The sequence below is a fragment of the Agelaius tricolor genome, unplaced genomic scaffold (genome assembly GCF_023055355.1).
Source record: "Agelaius tricolor isolate 1412-34295 unplaced genomic scaffold, bAgeTri1.0.p SCAF_2, whole genome shotgun sequence".
Classification (NCBI taxonomy): Eukaryota; Metazoa; Chordata; class Aves; order Passeriformes; family Icteridae; genus Agelaius; species Agelaius tricolor.
Genome location: NW_027269262.1, coordinates 26,237,435 through 26,256,802, shown reverse-complemented (window position 1 = coordinate 26,256,802; position 19,368 = coordinate 26,237,435). Strand labels below are relative to the sequence as shown.

The 19,368-nt window shown below is 39.9% G+C and overlaps 1 protein-coding gene across 2 annotated transcripts in view; it reads left to right on the top strand.

Annotated features, from left to right (window-relative positions):
• The window catches only part of GRB10 (growth factor receptor bound protein 10), a 145,474-nt gene extending 138,774 nt beyond the window's left edge, over window positions 1-6,700 (top strand). For both annotated transcript variants that reach the window (XM_071454847.1, XM_071454839.1), the window contains 2 exons: window positions 2,663-2,756; window positions 3,584-6,700. In XM_071454847.1, coding sequence (XP_071310948.1) covers window positions 2,663-2,756; window positions 3,584-3,730 — 241 coding nt within the window. In that variant the 3' untranslated portion in view covers window positions 3,731-6,700. The remainder of the gene's footprint in view (window positions 1-2,662; window positions 2,757-3,583) is intronic.
• The last annotated feature ends 12,668 nt before the right edge of the window (window positions 6,701-19,368 follow it).

Genomic DNA, 19,368 nt, shown 5'->3' with positions numbered 1-19,368 from the left:
GATCTGACAGTAAACTTTACAGATGAGAGCACAACTTTTGCTGTAATAATCTACAGGTTTATGAGCATTTCTGAGTAACCTGATTGTTGAGTAGTCCCGTTATAACCTGCCTGGATTCCAAAAAGTCAGAGTGTGTGCTTGTAGGAGTAGATCCTAACTTTTAATTTGAAAAGTAAAATCTTATAATACACTTAATTGTCTTTCTTTTTTTCCAGGAGATAGTCAAGTTTTAGATGATGTTAGAATTTGAATACGGTTAATTCTTGTAATATGCATTGAGGAGATATTTTTCAGGCAAAGCTGTACCTAACCATTTGCCAACAAATTTATAATCAGCCATCCGTGCTCTTCTGCATGAATCAGAGGAGCTAATGGTGCTTGCTCACTATTTCTATTCTAGAGCAAAGAAATTAAAGTACCTGTTCCAGCACTCTCTTAAATGTCTGTGGTTGTTATTTAAGTATCTTCTGAGCATCTGTTTTCCTTATTTATATGGAGTTATGGTTATTGAAGGGAAGTTGCTTGAGCTGCATTCAGCATTGTTGATTTGTAGGATGGGAAAGGCATGGCTGCCTTTGGTTCACTGTCTTCATTCCTCTCAGGGTTAAGGTAGAAACATTCATGTTGGCTTCACAGGAGACAGTGAAGTTCAAACTTTTCTTCAGCATTTTCTGATTCAGAAGCAACACTAATCTTTCTGAAGACTAAAATACATTAGGGAAGTAGAAATTGGTAGTGCATATATATACATATATATATATATATATAAAATTCATCAAGCAGCGTTGGCTTATTTTTGGGGAGTTTTTTCCAGTCTAGGGCTAGACAGGGGCTTTTAGCTAAGTAGGTTCAACAGAAAAGAGAAGCTGAGAAAGCAAAGGAGCACTGCTGACTTTTTGTGTTTCTGGTTTTCTCACAATACAATCTTGGGCTCATTTTGTCTTGTTGCCTTAGGAATCTGGTGGCCCATCCTTCTTGAGGAATTCATAAATGTGTTCATGTGTTTGATGCTGTGTTAAATTTGTGCCTAATCAGCTTACTTACTGTGGAATGTAAAAATTGGTTAGTTTAGCCATAGTAAGGTCCACCAGCAGTGACAAAAGAACCAGATTACCTATGTGCTCTGAGATACAAGGATCATGATTTTCAGGGGAGAAAACTCTTGCCTATGTTTTCCTGCTCTGTGTGTTCTTGAACAAAAGAAGGTAGAAAGTTAACAGTCTCCTGATGGTTCATGGAAGAGGCTCAACACTGTATACAAGCAACTGATGCTACTATGTTGGATGTCTCTGGAAGTTCTTGCTGAGGATGCATCTCTCTTGGTAGCCACTGTTTGTGTGGAACCTGGTTGCTTGCCAGAGGTTGAGTAAACAGTTGCAGCATCAGTTGTGCAGACCTTTGCTTTGTGCCACCAGTTTACCATGCATGATGTGAAACAGCTAGATGAAATATAATTGAGATACCTGCATGAACTGCAGCAACCACAGGGCAGGCTCTTTCTCCCTCACAGGGATGCTAATTTATAAAGGCTTTTGTCCCTTTTCCACACATTTGGTCTTCCTAGGATTACAATGGAATGTTCAAATACCATGCATGGTTTCTGAGAGTGGCAAGACATGCCTGTCCCTGACTACTGAAGTCACTCTGGTTATGATGGTGCATTTTTCTGGTACTGACATTTCTCAATCAGTTCTGAGGAGCTGGAGTAAAATCTTTTGGGTTCTTAAGACTACAAGCAGTTCTTTCAACTGCACCTTGGAAAAGTGTGTTCCTTGCTTAGTGGTCAGCAATTAAGAGGCCTGCTCCAGTCCTGTGCTCAGCCATCTCTAAAATCCACTTGTGCTTTGTGCTATAAGCCTTCTGCAAAGGTATATTCTTCTTTCCTGTGGCATGGAGAGGATCTGCTTCCTTAGTTCATAAATATCAAGGGGAGGAAACACAGGGGTTTTTATTTAGCTTTTTTTCTCCTCTTCCCATTATGGATGTTAAATAAAGTCCATTTAGGGTAGGACTTCAGTTTTGTGGATTAACTTAAAAGTGACAGCTACATGGTGTATGATGTTGGTAGCTGTACACCTTATGTACATTTTTTTCCACATGCTGAGGGGAAAATACTGTGACTGTTCTAGAGGAAAAATCAGTGTGTGTTTTCCCCATCTTGATAATTTGGAAGTTACTTAACTGGTAAATAATTTTAAGAAAGTATTGTGCTATTTCTGTGCAATTGCAGCCATTTAACCAACGCATAATTTTGTTGACACTGGATTTCTGCAAACTGATGCAAGATATTGTAGTGGGAACAGATTCCCATATATTACTTTCTCATCTACAGTAATTCAGGTTTTCTCTAGAATTAAATGATAACATTTTCTTCATAAGAGTACAAATCATTAATAGAAAGCTGAGTTAGAGGGAATCTTAAAAAAAGCCTCATAGGTACCTTCTTAGGGGAAGAAGTACCATCATGTATCTTGCACTTCTTGTTTCTTCATCTGTCAATATTGCATAGCCATGGTAGAAAGTAAATTGCCAGTTACAAAATCACCTCTTAATGCAACTAAAGAAGAATTCGGCAGTGGCACAGTATTACTTAGTGGTTCTGATTATTTAAGAACAAACAGATGGGGATATTCAATTTGTTCTTAAAAATGTTCTCTCCTAGATTATTTCTTCTCCGGGACAGCCAAAGCAATCCAAAGGCATTTGTACTTACGTTATGCCATCATCAAAAAATAAAGCATTTTCAAATCTTGCCGGTAAGTAGATTATTTTTGATACTGATAAAAAACCCCAAAATTTTAAACCATTAAGCTTTTGCCAACATCTCAGGAGATCTCTTATTAATTACTGATGTAATTAACAAGGATGTTTCCATTAGCAAATCCATGAACAGATATTCTTTAGAATATTCTTTAATCAGTCAAATGTCTGCTTAAAATTATTGGTTAGCATTTCTGGAAAACTGTTGTAAGTCACTGCATTACACAAGTCTATGTAATGCACAGAACTTGTTCTCTGTGACTGTCAGAGACAACAGCAGTTGTTGTCTCCCTTCTCACTTAAGCAAACAGAATAACTTCAGGAACTTTAAAAAGTTTTATTCTGGAGGTTATCCAATCATGTTGAGCTTCAAATAACATTACACAGAGATGTTGGAAAACAATTTGATTTTTATCTTGATCCAAAAAAGCATGAAAAATTTAGGATTATGTAGAACTTTTTATTGTTCCAAACCCTCCTCTGTTGTTTAGCTGGCCAATTTTACAAAAAGCTAACAAATCCTTTTGGGGTATTTTTGTTTTATCTAATGAATGCCAGTGACATCTGTACAACTTTCAATTACTGTGCCCACAAGTTTTCACTTTCATAAACAAAATGTTACAAGTTGGGTTAAGGTATGTTTTTTCTAGCCCTGTGCATGGTTTCATACAGAACTGCAGGCACTGGGTTGTTTATGCAACCAGGCGCCAACCGAGTGCCCATCATTTATTTATGTCACACACTGGTGGTACTCTCTAAGTTTTTCCACTTGTGTATCTCTTCATGTGCAGCCTAACTTGAAAAGGATGTTTTGTTTTCCTAGTGTGAAGATGATGGCCAGATATTTTTCAGTCTGGATGATGGGAACACCAAATTCAGTGATCTAATCCAGCTTGTTGAATTCTATCAACTAAACAAAGGAGTCTTGCCCTGCAAACTCAAACACCACTGCATCCGAGTGGCCTTATGACCTCAAATCTGACTCTCGCTGAAGACTGGATTTGATAGAAGAGTAATTGTAAGAGAAGGTTGACACTGGGGAATTGGCAGATTTGTAAGTTGGTTAAAAAAATAAATATTATGCACCTTGGGACTCTGAAAGGGATGGATTCGACAGGTGCCAACAGACCAAGATTGCTGGTTTGTCTAACACCTAAGAGTGATTGCTGCTGAGTGTCCCAGCATCCCAAAAATGGGGGGAGGGTCTGTAAAACAATGAGTAAATTTGAAACAAAACTGGAAACTATCTTGGCTGGGCCACTTAACAGGAACAAGTGTGAAGAGAAATATTTGAAAAGAACTCTTGCCCTGGAATAATCTTGACAATTAAGACTAGTGTGTTTACTTTTTGTATTGATCACTTTTTTTGCACTCCTACTTTGTTTCGGATATTGTATGCAGCCTATATTAGGAGCTGATGTGGCTTTTAAAATTCATGCAGGAGTTGGGTATTAATCTGCACCCTAAAATGTATGGAATGCTTCAGCCTAAAAGGATCTAGAAGAAAATCAAGAAGTGTGTGTGTGCGCGCGCGTATGTCTCAGTACTTCTCTGGAGACCTGAGGTTCAATGATCTGCCGGTGTCTTTGAAGAAGCAATGAGGATACAATTCTAAAAGAACATACCACCAATATACGTACTCTTAAAACTGTTGACTTGTAGCATTATGGCTGTAGTATGTTGATGGCATATTAGTGGCATCCAGTCATGCAGAGACTGTATTAGATTCTATGCACAAATTTTTATTATTGGAGTGGTGGTTTGTTTTTTACAGCCTTTTGACTGTTTTCCTGAGGAAACTTACTGTTACTAAATAGAGTAGGACTGAATGACTACACTTGTATTTGAACCACCATTTTTTGTGAGAAGATTCTTCTGCAGGTAGTCTTAGTATGACAAAATAAAAAAAAAAATTAAAACCAGTGTTTTTAGCTTTATAGCTCCTTGAATTTTCAGACTGTTTCAAAGAGCTCTTTCAATATAGTAAAGCTACAGTGACAATGCTCTCCTGGGGATAGGGCATAAGAAGAACTGAACCCTTCTGCTTCTTGTAGGGTCATGAAAGTTTACATGGTGAGAAGGAACATGCTGGGAATAGAAACAGATTTGATTGTGAAGTAACTGCTGGCAATATCATCCATTGAGGTAACTGGTGATCCCTGTGTCATGTGTGCTACTGCACACCAGTACCTGTGGCAGACAAGCATGTATCTTGCTCTGGTGGTGGTTTATCATCAGAACTACTTTATTGTTAATGTTTAAATGAATTCTTTAATGTTTACTCAATAACTCTTTCTGATGATAAATCAGTATTAAAGTCAGACAAGTCCCACCTTGATCCTGCAGTTGCAACCAACCATTCCTTCAGCAACTGTCTGAACTGAAATAACTTCCCAGTGCTTGGTGCCATTAGCCACAGTGAGAATTATTCCACCCTGGGAACTTGCAGAGTGTAGTGCAGAACGGAGCATTTGTAAAATGGTAAATTATCTACACAGGCTAGTTAATCCTTAATATTTGCCACTGGGTTTGAAATCCTAGCCATCTGAAAGGGTAAAGAAGGAAAACCAATCCTACACTTTTAGGTCTTCATGTAGTGTTAAGAATAGCTTAAGACAAACCATAACCTGCCTGAGTCGTCCATATCAGCTTAAACTATGTCAATGGTATAGAAACACTGTATTTTAGTTTACAGAACACATTTAGTATTTTTTTCCATTTAATGTCTAGATACTAAAAATGAAGAAACTTGATTTTGTTTTTAGTAGAAGCCGTTTTTGTTTTGTTTTGTTTTGTTTTGCTTTTTTTAATTGTACATAGTGAAATGAGTGTTCCTGCTTTCTAGACAATGTATTTTAAAACCTTGAAATTAAGCTAACTTAAGTCTGACTTCACTTTGCATGCTTCTATTTGGCCCCTATTAGGAGAAAAAAGATACTTGTATTGACTACATTACCAGTTTAATAAGACCATTTATGCTGTAGTTTTAAGTTTTTCTGTTTACATAGCTTAGTGACAACCATGCATTTTTCCCAGTAGGCAGATAGTATTTGCAGTGTTTCATATTTATAAAAAAAAAAAACTTTGCATCTTATTTAAATTGAGAATAAAAGTTTGACTATGAACCATGATTTTTGTATGTAGATGGTTGACTTAGTATTTTGTACTCTTCCCAGCTAAAGTGAGCTGTTTTGAGAAAGTGACCACCTTCAAAGTGGCAACAATCTTACTTAAGCAGATCACTGCTTTGTCTTCTTTCTGCTGGAAAACAGTCAATGCCACCTTAGTTTTCCAACAGATTCAGCTGGCTGCCAGCTCAGAATACCAAGGACTGAAGGACATTTGACTCTTATTTTTGTATTTAAATGACATGAATGTAAAGGGGATGCTCAGGGTTGTTTTGGAGCCTGTTGAATTTTTATCTTTTTGCCTGTGATTTTATTTTCTAAATAAATACTTCATGTAGCAATCTTGAATATGTTGAGAAGGAAAATGCCAAACCATTTTGGTAATGAGGTTACTAGTTAAGTTATGTTACGATAGGTGTTAAAGTACAAAAAACTTTTTATTTGTTAATTAATCTTGAAGAAACACGTGCCTCAGTTTAGATGTTTTGTCTTATCTTTTCTGCACTAAATACCTGACAGTTTGACCAATCAATGCACCTTTCCAGTGGCAAGACTTGCTTATCGTAAATTATATTGTCACAATGCAAGATTTAGTGACTGTAAAATGGAATAAAGTTTAAAGTTTCAGGGAATGCAAAAGGTATTAACTTAAGAGACAAAACCTTTATTCAATATGCTTTGCTTCATACTGTAAATAGCTTTTTGGCTTGTGAACCTAATTGTAATCTTTCAGGTATTTTTGTACAAATAAGGGACTGATATTCTGTTTCTTGTAATTAGAAATAAACGTTAATACAATGCTATTCATTTTATATTGGAATGAATGTCGTCCTTTGGATATATCAGTACACTGTGTATCTCTTGCCTTAATGCAGCTAAATTGAGTAGGTCATGTTAAACAGCTTTTAAGAAGTGTGAAGAGGAAAACACAATCCCCAAGATACCTTTATTCTGGCTGTTGTCTTTAAGCTTCCTATTAGGATAGACTGCATTTTATTTAGCAAACAACTTGTTCACTCCTTTTGTTTGAGAAAAAATACTGGGATTATTTTGCTATGATATTTACAGTATTCATTTGGGAAGGCTGCTAGAATCATATCAGAAGAACACACTATGACCAACTTTCAGGTCATAAAGTTATAACTCATTGAAAATGCACACTCTGCATAAAACACTTTATTGGCCTGATAGCTGTTGGATCAGAAAACGTTTCAATAGTACTTCCAGAAAGCAATTATTTATCCCTGTAGTCCTTGTATTTCAGTGGTCTATCAGAATTTGGGTGGAAAAGCACCATCTGCACAAAACACATCTTTACTTAAAAGTTCCAGGGGGGTGGAGGGTTTGGTGGTTCTTCTGGCAGGTAGAAAAACAGAAGGTTGAGAATATTTCACTTTTATATTTTTGGACACAATCCTTTCCTGTTTCCTCTTTGTTAATTCATAGAAGCCATCAAATGCATTCTACTCTGACTTCTGCATGCTATGTCTCCATGTGATGTCTCCATATTGCACTACAGCAGGAGTTAATTCATATGTTAGCATGATGAAATTCATTCATCAGCACACAGAGGCAGAGTACTTCCTTTTGATTTTGATATTCCTCAAGTTTTTTTCTATCTGGACATGCATGTTACAGTGCTTAGAATTCTCTATCCTACATGCAGTAACTTACTTTTTTCACTAAGTTTAAGGGGACTGCAGATGCCTATTTCCTGCTTGGCTAGAGGAGGCCATACTAATATTGAAACTGACTCCCACTATGATCATTAAAAGTCACAGACATTAATTCTACACAAACCTGTTTAAAAAAAAACTCCGAACAAATGAACAATAAAAATCAAAACCAAAACCCCACCTTGCTTTACTGTATATATTGCATTTGGAACAGACAAGAAGATGGCATTAAAAAAGGCAACACAGTAAAAAGATTTCAGCCTGCCCCGTGGCAAGGTAGTGCTGCCAGCATGTTTGTCCAAACTGCCCACCTCTGTGGCAGATACAAAAAGATACTAGTGAAATCTGGCCCTTGGCATTAGCAGTGGGTACTTGGGCTATCAGAACATCACCAGTACAAAATTAGTCTGGGCCAGAAGTGGGTCTGTGGTACAGATGTAATTACTTGCCTGATAGGTTTGTACTTCCTTTCATTAGTTGGAGAACAACAGACATGATCACTCATCTGATCCCACATTAAGCATTCTAGCATGAAGTTCACCAGGCAAAACAGCTTAAATGCATTTGGGCCTGTAAATAAATTCCTATCAGACTCATGTTTTACAGCATGCAACTGCAGGACTTTCATCCTGATACAAAGAACCCTTAAATTAGGATTCCTTTAACACTTCAGTCTGTACCTCCAAAACCAGATGAGAAAAACATCACCAGATGAGCCACTTCCCTTCAAGTTGAACTTTTGGTCTTAGTTATTGCTAATTTAGTAATGCATTAATCTGGTTTGTCAGTGTCCAGTCTGTAGACTGCTTTGTGTCTCAGACATTGTTTTTCTGACATCTTGGAAACTTCAGTAACAATGTCAGCAGATGGAAAGAAAAGATACCTTCCTCTGTAATATCCATGCTGCCTTCATTTGGGTTGCTTCTGCATCCTAAATCTTAAGTCTTCCTTCCTTAACTTGAAGCACAATTTAATTAGTATTTGAAAATCCAACATAACCACAACTATGTCCAAGGCCTATATGATTTTCATTAGATACTGTGATTAGGCACATCTGAGACTTGAAAATGAATTTGTTTGTGTAACGCACATTGCAAACCCTTAGCCCAAAGACAATTCTGCTCTAATTGCTCATCATTTTGCACAGATACCAGCAGATGTTTTAGCAAGAAACACAGGTTCATACAGGACACTGTGTGATTAACAGGGTCCTACAACACTTGCTAGTTGCCCAGGTTTGTTATGTTTTTCTATACTCAGGTGTTTTTCATCCCTTGCCTGCAAGATCCTGGTGCCACAACTTGGCAATAGGAACATGCAATTACAAACAGCTGCTGGCTCTGAGCAAAAATACAGCCTGGCTTTATGAGCCCTGAAGTTCAGCTTGGCTGTGCTCATAGTTACAACTCCTCAGAGCTCAGAAGAGAGACAGGGAAGGAAGTGGAAGGGAGAAAAGAATTACTCTTGGGTAGTATTGTCCAAGGGCTGGTTTGGGTGTGACTAGGAAGAACACAGTGTTGTGATGCCCTGAGTGCTGCACACCACTCCCTAAGAGTCAGTTTCCCCTCTTCTTCCCCAAACTTGTGAAGACACTTCTACATAGAAACTCCCATCGTATCTGCCCTTTGAAACACATTCTCCAGAGGCATTAGGACTGGCATCTTCCATTACCAAGGAGAGAAACAGCTGTGGAATTGGTGTTCTCTACAACCTGCCCGTTCTCCAAAACAGCCTGTCCAACTGCCATTAGAAGAAAGAAAGGTGAGAGTTTGGTACTATGGTACTGCTAAAAATGATGATGATTAAAGCAAATGGCTAAGCACAGTCCTGAAAGTGTACAATATCATTGCTCCACAAAAAAGCCTTAGGCACATCCCATCTTTAAATAATTTAATTATTTATACCTTTTCATTATTTGATTTCTTTCATAATACTTTGCTGCTGAATTTGTGCATGATAAAAATGTGCTCTGTGTCACTCTTACCAACTCCTAGTTTTCAAAAGGTTGCTGGAGCACTCTCAGAATCAAAAACAAATACAGAAACAAGCCAAGCTGTGAGGATTAGAGCTTCCTGAAAAGTAACTCCACAACACATCTAGTTATTTAAGAATGTAAATTGGTAATTATAGAATTGGTGTATAGAACACTTATTTGGGGTTTTTTTCACTAGATAGTAAGGTTTGGGAAAACAGCTAGCTGAACAAGGGTGAAAGTCATTGAAGGCTCACAAAGTTTGCCTCAAAATACTTAAAATCAATTGCTGGAACAAGCATTTGACCTGCTCTAGAAAACAGAGTGCTTCAGAGAAGTGCATGTACCTGGGAAGGGATTGCATCCTCTCTCCCTAAAAGTGTAAGAGAGCAGGAACTCCAATGACAGCAGAAAAGGAGACTTAGGATGCAGTACAAATGGAAGACCAAACAAGAAGGTCAGAAGAACAATCAAATATATAATAAAACAGTTCAATGAGCTATTATAATAGATTTATAGATAAACATAGGCAGCTGAGCAGAAACAAAACAATTACGGTATTTTTGGATACACAAGTGATCTGAAGTATGCAGAGGACCAGTTCAGGAAAAACAGAAATATTTCTTCATAAACTGCTCATGTAATCCCTTGTATTGTCCACCACAAAATGTAGCACGTGGCAAAAGTTCACATGGCTTCACAAAGGGCTTCTATCACATCATGACAGAGAAAACTCAGCTGATGCATAATAACTACAAAAATCTTTTTCTCTGGAAGTCCATCGGTCATATGTCACCAAGTGCCAGGAGCAATCTGCAGGAGAAGAATCATTAATTGACAGCACATATACAAGTACATCTTCCCTGCATGTCTACAACTAAGACAGAGATAGAGAGGTAGGTAGACATACTTTTTATCTGATCCAGTTATATGCCCACATGAGGGCTGGCTCATACAGAAGGTAGCAACTCAAGGTAGCACTTAAGACCTGAGGAACAACCAAGAAAACCTGCTCTACAGTCACCTGGAGGCTGCCTTTAGGGAAACAGCCCTGTAAGTATTGAATTTTCTTCCTACCACCCCACCCCAGGAAGTGATGCCTGCAACAGCTTTCCTGTCCTTGTGTACCTTCCCCTGCTCCAGCCTGCCACTGGCAGGGTTTGCTGCAGGTGTCCGGGCTCCCACAGCAGAGCTGAGTCCATCAGGGCTCTGAAGTTGTTCAAGAGTAGTGTCTGGCTTCATTCAGCCTCAAAGCTGGGTCATAATTGACAGGAACTGAGCTTTTGAGGTGACTGAGCATTAAACAGAGAATAAGTGCTACTCCCTTTCAAGTCAGAAATTACTATACTAAAAGTTGCATATAAATCGGTATCTTTGGGCATTTTTATTCAGCAGTGCACAGGGATGTGTTGTAAAGGGTTCTCCTGGGGTACAACACAGGTTTTCCTTACACCATTGACATCTGGGGAACAGAAAGGGGCATGCACCTGCTCAAGCCAGGTGATTTTTCTTACTGAAAGCTATGGTGGAGCTGGAGGGAGAGTGCTGTGCTGGGGTAGGCAGGCCAGGAGTGGGGGGCACATTGGGAGCTGCTGAGGCTCTCCCAAGCCACTCACTGTTGCTCAGGCAGAGAGAGAATGGAAAGAGTAAATCACAGAATTTTTAGGGTTGGAAGAGATCTCTGGGGATCATCCAGTCCGACACCCATGCTATGGCACAGTCACCTAGACCAGGCTACACACAAACATGTCCAGCTGGGTTTTGATTGTCTCAACACAGAGACTCCATGACCTCTCTGGACAGCCTTTTCCATCCTCAACGTAAAGAAGTTCTTCTTTATGTTGAGGTGGAACTTGTGTTTTAGTTTATGGCCATTGCTCCTCATCCTGACTCCAGGCACCACTGAAAAGTCTGGCACCATTGCCTTGATACCCACCTTTGAAGCATTTCTGTGCATTGATGAGATCAAATGCTGGTGCCAGCCCGGTTCCATCCCGCCCTGGAGGATCCTGCTGTCTCTCAGCAGCAGGTGTCAGAGGTGCCTGGGCTCTATCCTGCACCAGTGAGGGGCTCACCCGGGCCGGCCCCGGGCAGCTGCTGCCCTGCAAGGGGCCCGGAGGGGCTGCGGACCGCCTCTGACAAACAGGAGCTAGGCACAATGGAACCCCATTTTGCTGATTTCTACTCTCCGATTCTGACCAGTCTAAATCCTGGAGACAGACCCATCAGCGCGGGCAGCTGAAGCAGAGCCCGGGCTGTGCGGCCCCGGAGCTGGAGCAGGCCGGGCCGGCGAGGCCGCAGGGCCGCGGGCACAGCGGGCTCCCGTCTCTGCCCCGGGCCGGCAGAGGGCGCGCAGCCCGGGCCTGCCCTACGCGAGGGTTCTCCCCTGTTAGGGGTTCCTTTGTTTTATGAAAGCAGCCCGGGCCTCGTCTCCTGTGAAACCGCTGTAAAACAGCTCCAAGCCCGGCCAGGGTGTCTCCGGCGGTGCGGCTGCTGCAAATGGCACCGGTGGCGCCCGGCTGGCATCGGCGCCCGCCCCGTCCCTGCCAAGAGCAGCGTGTCCCGGTTTGGGCATGTGAAAAACGCCAATCACTTGTTTTCAAAATTTTAAAAGTTTAATAGTAATAAAATGGTTATAAAAATAGTAATACAATTAGAGTAATAATAATTTGGACAATTTGAATTAGGACAATATGAGGCAATGGAAACAAAGAGTTACGGACGTCCAGGTACCTTTTACTGGGCAGCACGAGCCCGAAAAAGGACACCCGTTTACAAAGGATTAACACTTAAAAACAATAGCCAGTTGCATATTCATACACTTCATACATGATGCATAAATTCCATTCAAATACAGGATTCTGTCTGGTCATCGTCAACTTCTTCCTCTGAATCCTAACAGCGCCTTCGAGGCAGGAAGAAGTTTGTTTCTTCTGATAAGAGGACAATAAATTCTTTTTCTCTGAAAGATTTAGGTGTCCTGTGGCTGCTATCTCGTTGCAAGTCCTTTCTTTAAAAAAAGTATCCTACATAGCATAGTTTCTATTTTAACAATTTTTATAACATAAAACTATATTTAACACACTACTTAAGAAAATCAACACATCATTACTTTCTAACACAACACATATAATATTCATTTTAATATTTGCAAAAAGCCAATCATAAAATACGCATTTTTCACAGGGACATGAGGGTTTGGCCCTCCCGGCAGGGCCCCTGAGGCACCAGCAGCCACTGCCCCAGAAGTTCTGGCTTTGGGTTTCCCGAATTGTCCCACTGCCTTGCTCGTGTGACTCGCCAGACGTGTCCGTGGCGTGGACACATCCTCCTCGGTGGAACCCCAGCCGAGGCAAGATGTGCTGGAGCTGCTGCTTGCTGCGTCCCATGTCTCATTGGATTTTTCACCCAAGGCTCTGTGAATAAGTGAGAAATCCCACGTCCCTCCTATTGCAATGGCTGCAAATTGTGGCTGGATGAGCCCACAGGTTTTCTGGTTTCCCTGTGCTGAGAAAGCTGACACAGGGGCATTTCTGGTTAATGGTTAACACGGGAGTGCAGGGTGAAGCCACGATAGTTGCTGGAAAAGCCATAGAAATTTATTGAGATTAAAATTCCTTAGCCACTTCTGGTGACCTCTTCTTCACAGGGCGACTTTGAACTACAGGGAGCTAACTGTGGGGAACTAAAAACAATACCTGTTTCCAAGATACCTGGAAAAGGAGTGAAATCCCCAAAAAGGTAAGGATAAATGCGGTAATTTCTGAAAGTGAAGCTACCTCTGGGCTTTCACCAAATAATCTGATCCAACAAACCCACGTAATTTGTAAGGTATTAAACTAGTCAGTGTTTAGAAGCGCAGAATATTGTGCTAAATGTAAATATTTTAATTGATATGTGCTTAAGCTAATTTTGGTGAAAGAGTCAGGAGTTCATGAAGTATTTTGAAATCAAAGCTTTGCAATTCTCAACATTTTTAAGAGAACCTCTTCTTAACTGCTGCTAAAAGTTGAGTTGACGGCATTGCTGCTTAAGGGAAGCAGACTGGAGGGATGGCAGTACTAGATGGTGGTGTACTGGGCAGTCTTGGAGCTGGATACCAGCTGACAAGGAAATTTTATTAATCTTTTCAAATTTTGTCAAAAAGATTTCTTGCTTGTTTGAAAATTTTGTGCTCCTAGTCCTTGAGCTTGGTTTTGTTTGTAAACCTGTCACATGAGATGTATTGTCCTGTAGAGATCCTCTTTATGGCTCAGGGACTGAAGTGATCTTCATATGTTGACATTCCAATTTTATCTGGGGCTAAATGTGAAACAGCAAAAATTATTATAGAATTGCTGGGATTCAAAGAGTAAGAAGATGCTGAAATTTGGAAAGGTGAAATAAAGTGACAATCACTATTTACATTACAGAAATTTACTGCTTATGCCAATGGTAAAGAAGAGGGGAAAAAAAGTTACTATAATGGAAAGTCAGTGAAAACCAGAAAACCAGATTTGCAGTGTACCTGTGACACATGCTGAAAGGTTTCCTTGGGTGAGTGATGCCTCAAGGAAGAGCATCCTGGAATTTTGATGTTCAAAATGTGCATCCCCCACCATCCACACAAAGTGAGAAAACTGGAATTTCTTGCTAAAATTGCTAAAGGTTGTTTAAAGTCGTAAGAGAGTTTCTTTGGCCAATTGATACACATCAGTGGGAAATTTCTGTGTATGTTTCTTACTCTGTTCTTTCCATTATGCTGTGTCCAGTTCTGGGCCCCTCAGTTTAGGAAGGATGTTGAGGTGCTCGAATGTGTCCAGAGGAGGGCAACAAGGCTGGTGAAGGGCCTGGAATACAAGCCCTTTGAAGAATGGCTGAAGGAGCTGAGGTGGTTTAGCCTGGAAGAAAGGAGCCTCAGGGGAGACCTTATCACTCCCTACAACTTCCTGGAAAGGAGTTTGGAACCAGGTGGGGTTTGGTCTCTTCTCATAGGCAACAGCTGACAGAACAAGAGGCCACAGTCTTAAGCTGTGCTTGGGGAAGTTTAGGTTAGACTTCAGGGAAAAATTCTTCACTGAAAGAGTGATTGGGCACTGGAATCATCTGCCCAGTGAGGTGGTGGAGTCACCATCCCTTGATGTGTTAAAAAAAAAGACTGGATGTGGCACTTAGTGCCATGGTTTAGTTGATGAGGAGGTGTTAGGTCATAGGTTGGACTCTATGATCTCAAAGGTCTTTTCCAACTTGGTTCACTCTGATCCTATGAAGAACTGCTCACCTTATTCTTCTGAGTCACAAAAAATGTATATTTTTTCAATCACAGATAATATATTGTGTAATCAGAAAAATACATGGCCAACAGTATTTCATTATTTCTTCATGAAAGAAACAAGTTCAACCTATATAGCACACACAATTTACTTCCAGCATATCCCAATCCAAATCCTGTTACTCACCTCAACTCTCTGTTGCCTCTGCATGTCCACAATCCTCCAATGTTCCTCTAATGAGTGTCTCCCCATTAAGCCAGCTCATGCTGATTGTATTTTTTTCTCCTAGCAGTGATATTTTTCCTGTAGAAAATTGTGAAATGAAACACCTATTTTGTTGTACATTTTTCACCTCTCTTGCGTCTGTGTGGATTGTATGGCTATCTATTCAAATCCAAATGAATAAACGAGGGAAAAAATACTATGGCAAACAGTCATTTCTTGGAAAATACATTGGGATTTTAGTTTTAGGCTCTTTGTCAGAGAGCTGGCAAGAGCATTGTATGCTTAAAAGTTGCTCTTACAGTTTACTATTAAATAATACTGTATCATTCCCCCCTTTTCCCCACTCTCCTCTTGTTTCAGAAGGAACATTTGATTTTAAAATTCGGGTCAAGTTTGCTAAGCTTTGTGAAGGTGTAAATAGAAATTAGTTTTATCTTTCCTGGTTGTATGTTTTCAGAGGAATTGGGTGGTTTACATGGAGTCAAATGTAGTTTAATGTATTATTCTTATGTTACATCAGACATATTACTTTATTCCTGAATTTGTTTTTTACAGCTTCAGAGGCAGACAGAGAGATTCTGTCCCTTAAAAGTTGATGACTGATGCGAGGATTAATGGCAGCACATGATTTTTTTTTTCATTTTTTCTCCCTCAGTAAAGTGCAGTGCTGTGAGTCTCAGTGTAGGAACATGGGATGACTTGAAGGCAAAGATGTGACTCCAATACTGTGTCATCCATCAAAAAAGCCTCTGTAGAGGATGTATCTCCCCATCTGTTAGGTACAGCCTATCTTTGCAAGGCTGGATATAAGGCAGAGAGGTTAGGAAGGTTTTGTTTTGGACAGAGATAAAGTGGAAAGGTTTCAGTCACTGAAAGGAGCATAAGGAGGGAGGACATGGGACTCATTTGATCTTAACACTGGAGGCAATTGAAGCCATAGTAACAGCAACTGTGCATTCCAGTAGAAGCTGGAATATGTATAACCCTAAGTCAGGGTTATTATTAGCATTTCAGAGTTTCAAGCCAGTCGTGCCAAACTCGGGTTTGTGACATTCCTTATGCTTCAGATTTTTAATTTTTTTTTTTTATATATATATATACCAAGTACCATCTACTGTCTGATTGCTAGGGCAACGTCAAGCACTGGTGTCAGCAATACTGGCATATAATTTGGAGTTCACTTTACAAAAAGGAAGGGAATAATTGCTTCCTGCTCGGTAGACAGGATATAAGTAACAGACTAAAATTGGTGCAAAAAGAGGTCCTAGGAAAAAAATGCACTGAAGTGTATTGTTTAGGAAGGCTATAAATTCAGCATCAGAGTAATGCTGCTGCTAAGCCACTTATAACAGCTCCCTGTGTTTTGGCCTCACTTGCACTCAGTTATGCTATTGACAAACTGTTCCATTTAAATGAATAAACCTCACAGTTTTTAGATTTTCTTTTTTCTGACACATGACAGTGCAGGTACAGTTAATGTGACATAACAAGAGGGAAGCATCATTACTGTGACTAGTCATGCAAAAAAGCGAGATGGGAAATTACAGATATACTACATATGGTGCCTTCTGCTTTTAAAAACAATCTGAGCTCTGAGAAGTAGAAAGGATCCAGCTAATCGTAGAACCAGCTCTATGAATTTCAAGGCAAATATACATTTCCAGGCACATGGGACAAGCTGAAGACTGCTGAAGTGTCTGTCAGAATGGCTGGCAGGCACCTTTTCATCTTGGACAATACCGTAAAGGAAATGGCCTTTCAGTGTGGCAGATATTGTCCCTTTCTGTGCTGCTTCTTTAAAGGGAGGGAGAGAGAATGAATGCAAAGGATTTCAGAGGAGGTGTCATTTCATTAACAGCATCCTGTGGGTGTATTATCTTGCAGAGACCTTTTTCTTTGTCTCTTGGTCTGATTAGCACATGTCTGTGTGCAGTTTTAAAATGCTTGGACAGTTTTCCCTTAAGAAATACATGTGCCTTCCAGCAGTTTTAAATTGCTCTTGATATGTTTGATATCCTTATACATCTGCAGACCCTTCAGAATCTTGCTGAGTTCTTGACTGTAATTCTTCCTGTGGTAATTATATTTTCAACAGTTTTAACCACACATGATATCAAAAAGTGTTTCCTTCTGTCTGTTTTTAATATGCTGTCTTTAATTTCCCAGAATTGTCCCTCTTGGGCTTTTAGAATTTGAAAATCAGAAAGAAGTTCTTTGTCTTCTCCCTGTACTCTTTCGTTCTCTTATCCTTTCCTTGGTTTCTCTCATGTTGCTCTGTTTTTCAAAGCTAACCAGGCCCACTCATTTGAATCTTCCCCAGAGGACAGCACAAGTGTCTTTGAAGAGAAATCTTCTCTTATGCTCCAGGAGGGCACTGAAATATTTTTGAAAGTGAAAATCTGAGAGAATATTGAATGTTTGAGAAACGTTCCAACAATTGATCAAAAGTCACTAGAATATTTTTCCTCTATTTCTCCAACTTGTTCTTAGTGGATCCAAACTTCTTGCTGTTCTTGATCATGCTACTTATTAAACAGAGGTTTTCATCCAACAGTGCCACCAACATTGGTTAGACTAAGCCTGACCCTTAAGACTTCTTAACCCTCTCTGTATCCTGCATTACCTCAGATTATTTGTACTGAACTTCCTGCAACTCTGTACTGACTATTCAAGATGTGACATTCCTAGCTCCTCTCCCCAGTTCCTATGGCTGCATCTTTAATAGGAAAAAAGGAGAGGGGGCAGGGGGATAATGGGATGGTGGAATGGTACCCTTTCACTGCAAGTTTTTGTATCTCACAAATGTAAAGGCCCCCAGGTATTGTGGCTTTCATATACTTTAGGCAGCTGAAGTAGAGGACTCTCTGACCTCCAGCCGTGGTTAAGCTGGGACACAGAAGGAATGGACCAGAAAGAATACTTGCTGTAGTGGTGGGTAGTGAGAGCTCTGAGATGGGAGATGATGGGTAAGCCTGTATTATAATAAAAGACAAATATCTAAGAGAATCTGTGGAAGAGAAAGAGCAATATTGTGTATATCTCTCTTATGAAGACAGGCTGAAGGAGCTGGGCCTGTTCAGTCTTCAGAGGAGACAATTGAGAGGGCACCTCATTAATGTCTATAAATATCTGAAAGGAGGGTGTCAAGAGGATGGATCCAGGTCCTTCTCAATGGCACCCAGCAATAGGACGAGAGGTAAGGAGCAGAAAAAGACGCACAGGAAGTTCCACCTGAATATGAAAAAGCACTTTCTTGTGCAGGGGACTGAGCACTGGAACAGGTTGCCCAGAGGAGTTGTGCAGTCTCCCTCACTGGAGATACTCACAAACCACCTGACACAATGCTGTGCTATTTGTTCTGCTGTGACCCTGCTTGAGCAGGGAGGTTGGGCCAGATGACCACTATGGTCCCTTCAACCTGACCCATTCTGTGAGTCTGTGGTCTGTTGCCCAAGATTTTTGACACATACTGAAGATGTTCCATAAGATGATCATATTTTCTGCCTAATTATAAAAGACCAGCTAATTTTATGGATTTCGCTTTGCAAATGGAAAGACCCAGGGAACAAAAGAATTGATTTTTGAAAAGAAAGAAATGATGGCTAGAGAGTATATTTTTGAAGCATTTCTAATGCAAAGTAGAAACTAGGAAGGTGTTAGTCTTCATATTAAATAGTAAAACTTTAATGATTAAAAGCAACTTAGTGATGATCTTAATCTATCAGGAAAATTCCTTCATATCAATAAGTTTCCAAAATAATGTGTAAATAAAATTTAATATCACAATGTAGAATCAGAGGAAATACTTGATTGTGAGAACATGAAAACCTCTACATGACTACTTAGCACTATTATTATTAAGGACCAATGATAAACTGGCATACGAAGTCGTACTTTGTAACAAGTGTAGATACAGAACTATAATTTCTCAGAAATAGAAGTCCTGAGACCAAATACATTTTTTGGTATTCATTCACCTTAGTTAACCAATTCAGCTGATTCATTCAAACTAACCTATTAAGCAATAGAAAGCATTTGTCAAGCTTTGTAAACAATAACAGCATAAGCCTTGAGGAATGTCCACACTCAAACAAAAAGCATTTTGCACCCCAGCTAAAGCACCACTACAGGCATCGCCAGGCAGCCACCAGCCTGCAGCAGGGCCCTGGCCTCAGCCAGCAGGAAAAACCAGCAACCTCTGACTGGATGCACACCTTACACATACTGCTGTAATTTTCCTTTTTAAATGTTTTTTTGGCATTTTAATTTTCTTTCTTATTGCATATTTTTCTGTTTCTTCACTGTTCTTTTCTTTCCAAAGAAATTTATATTTAATGTTGGCATCTTTCCCTAGA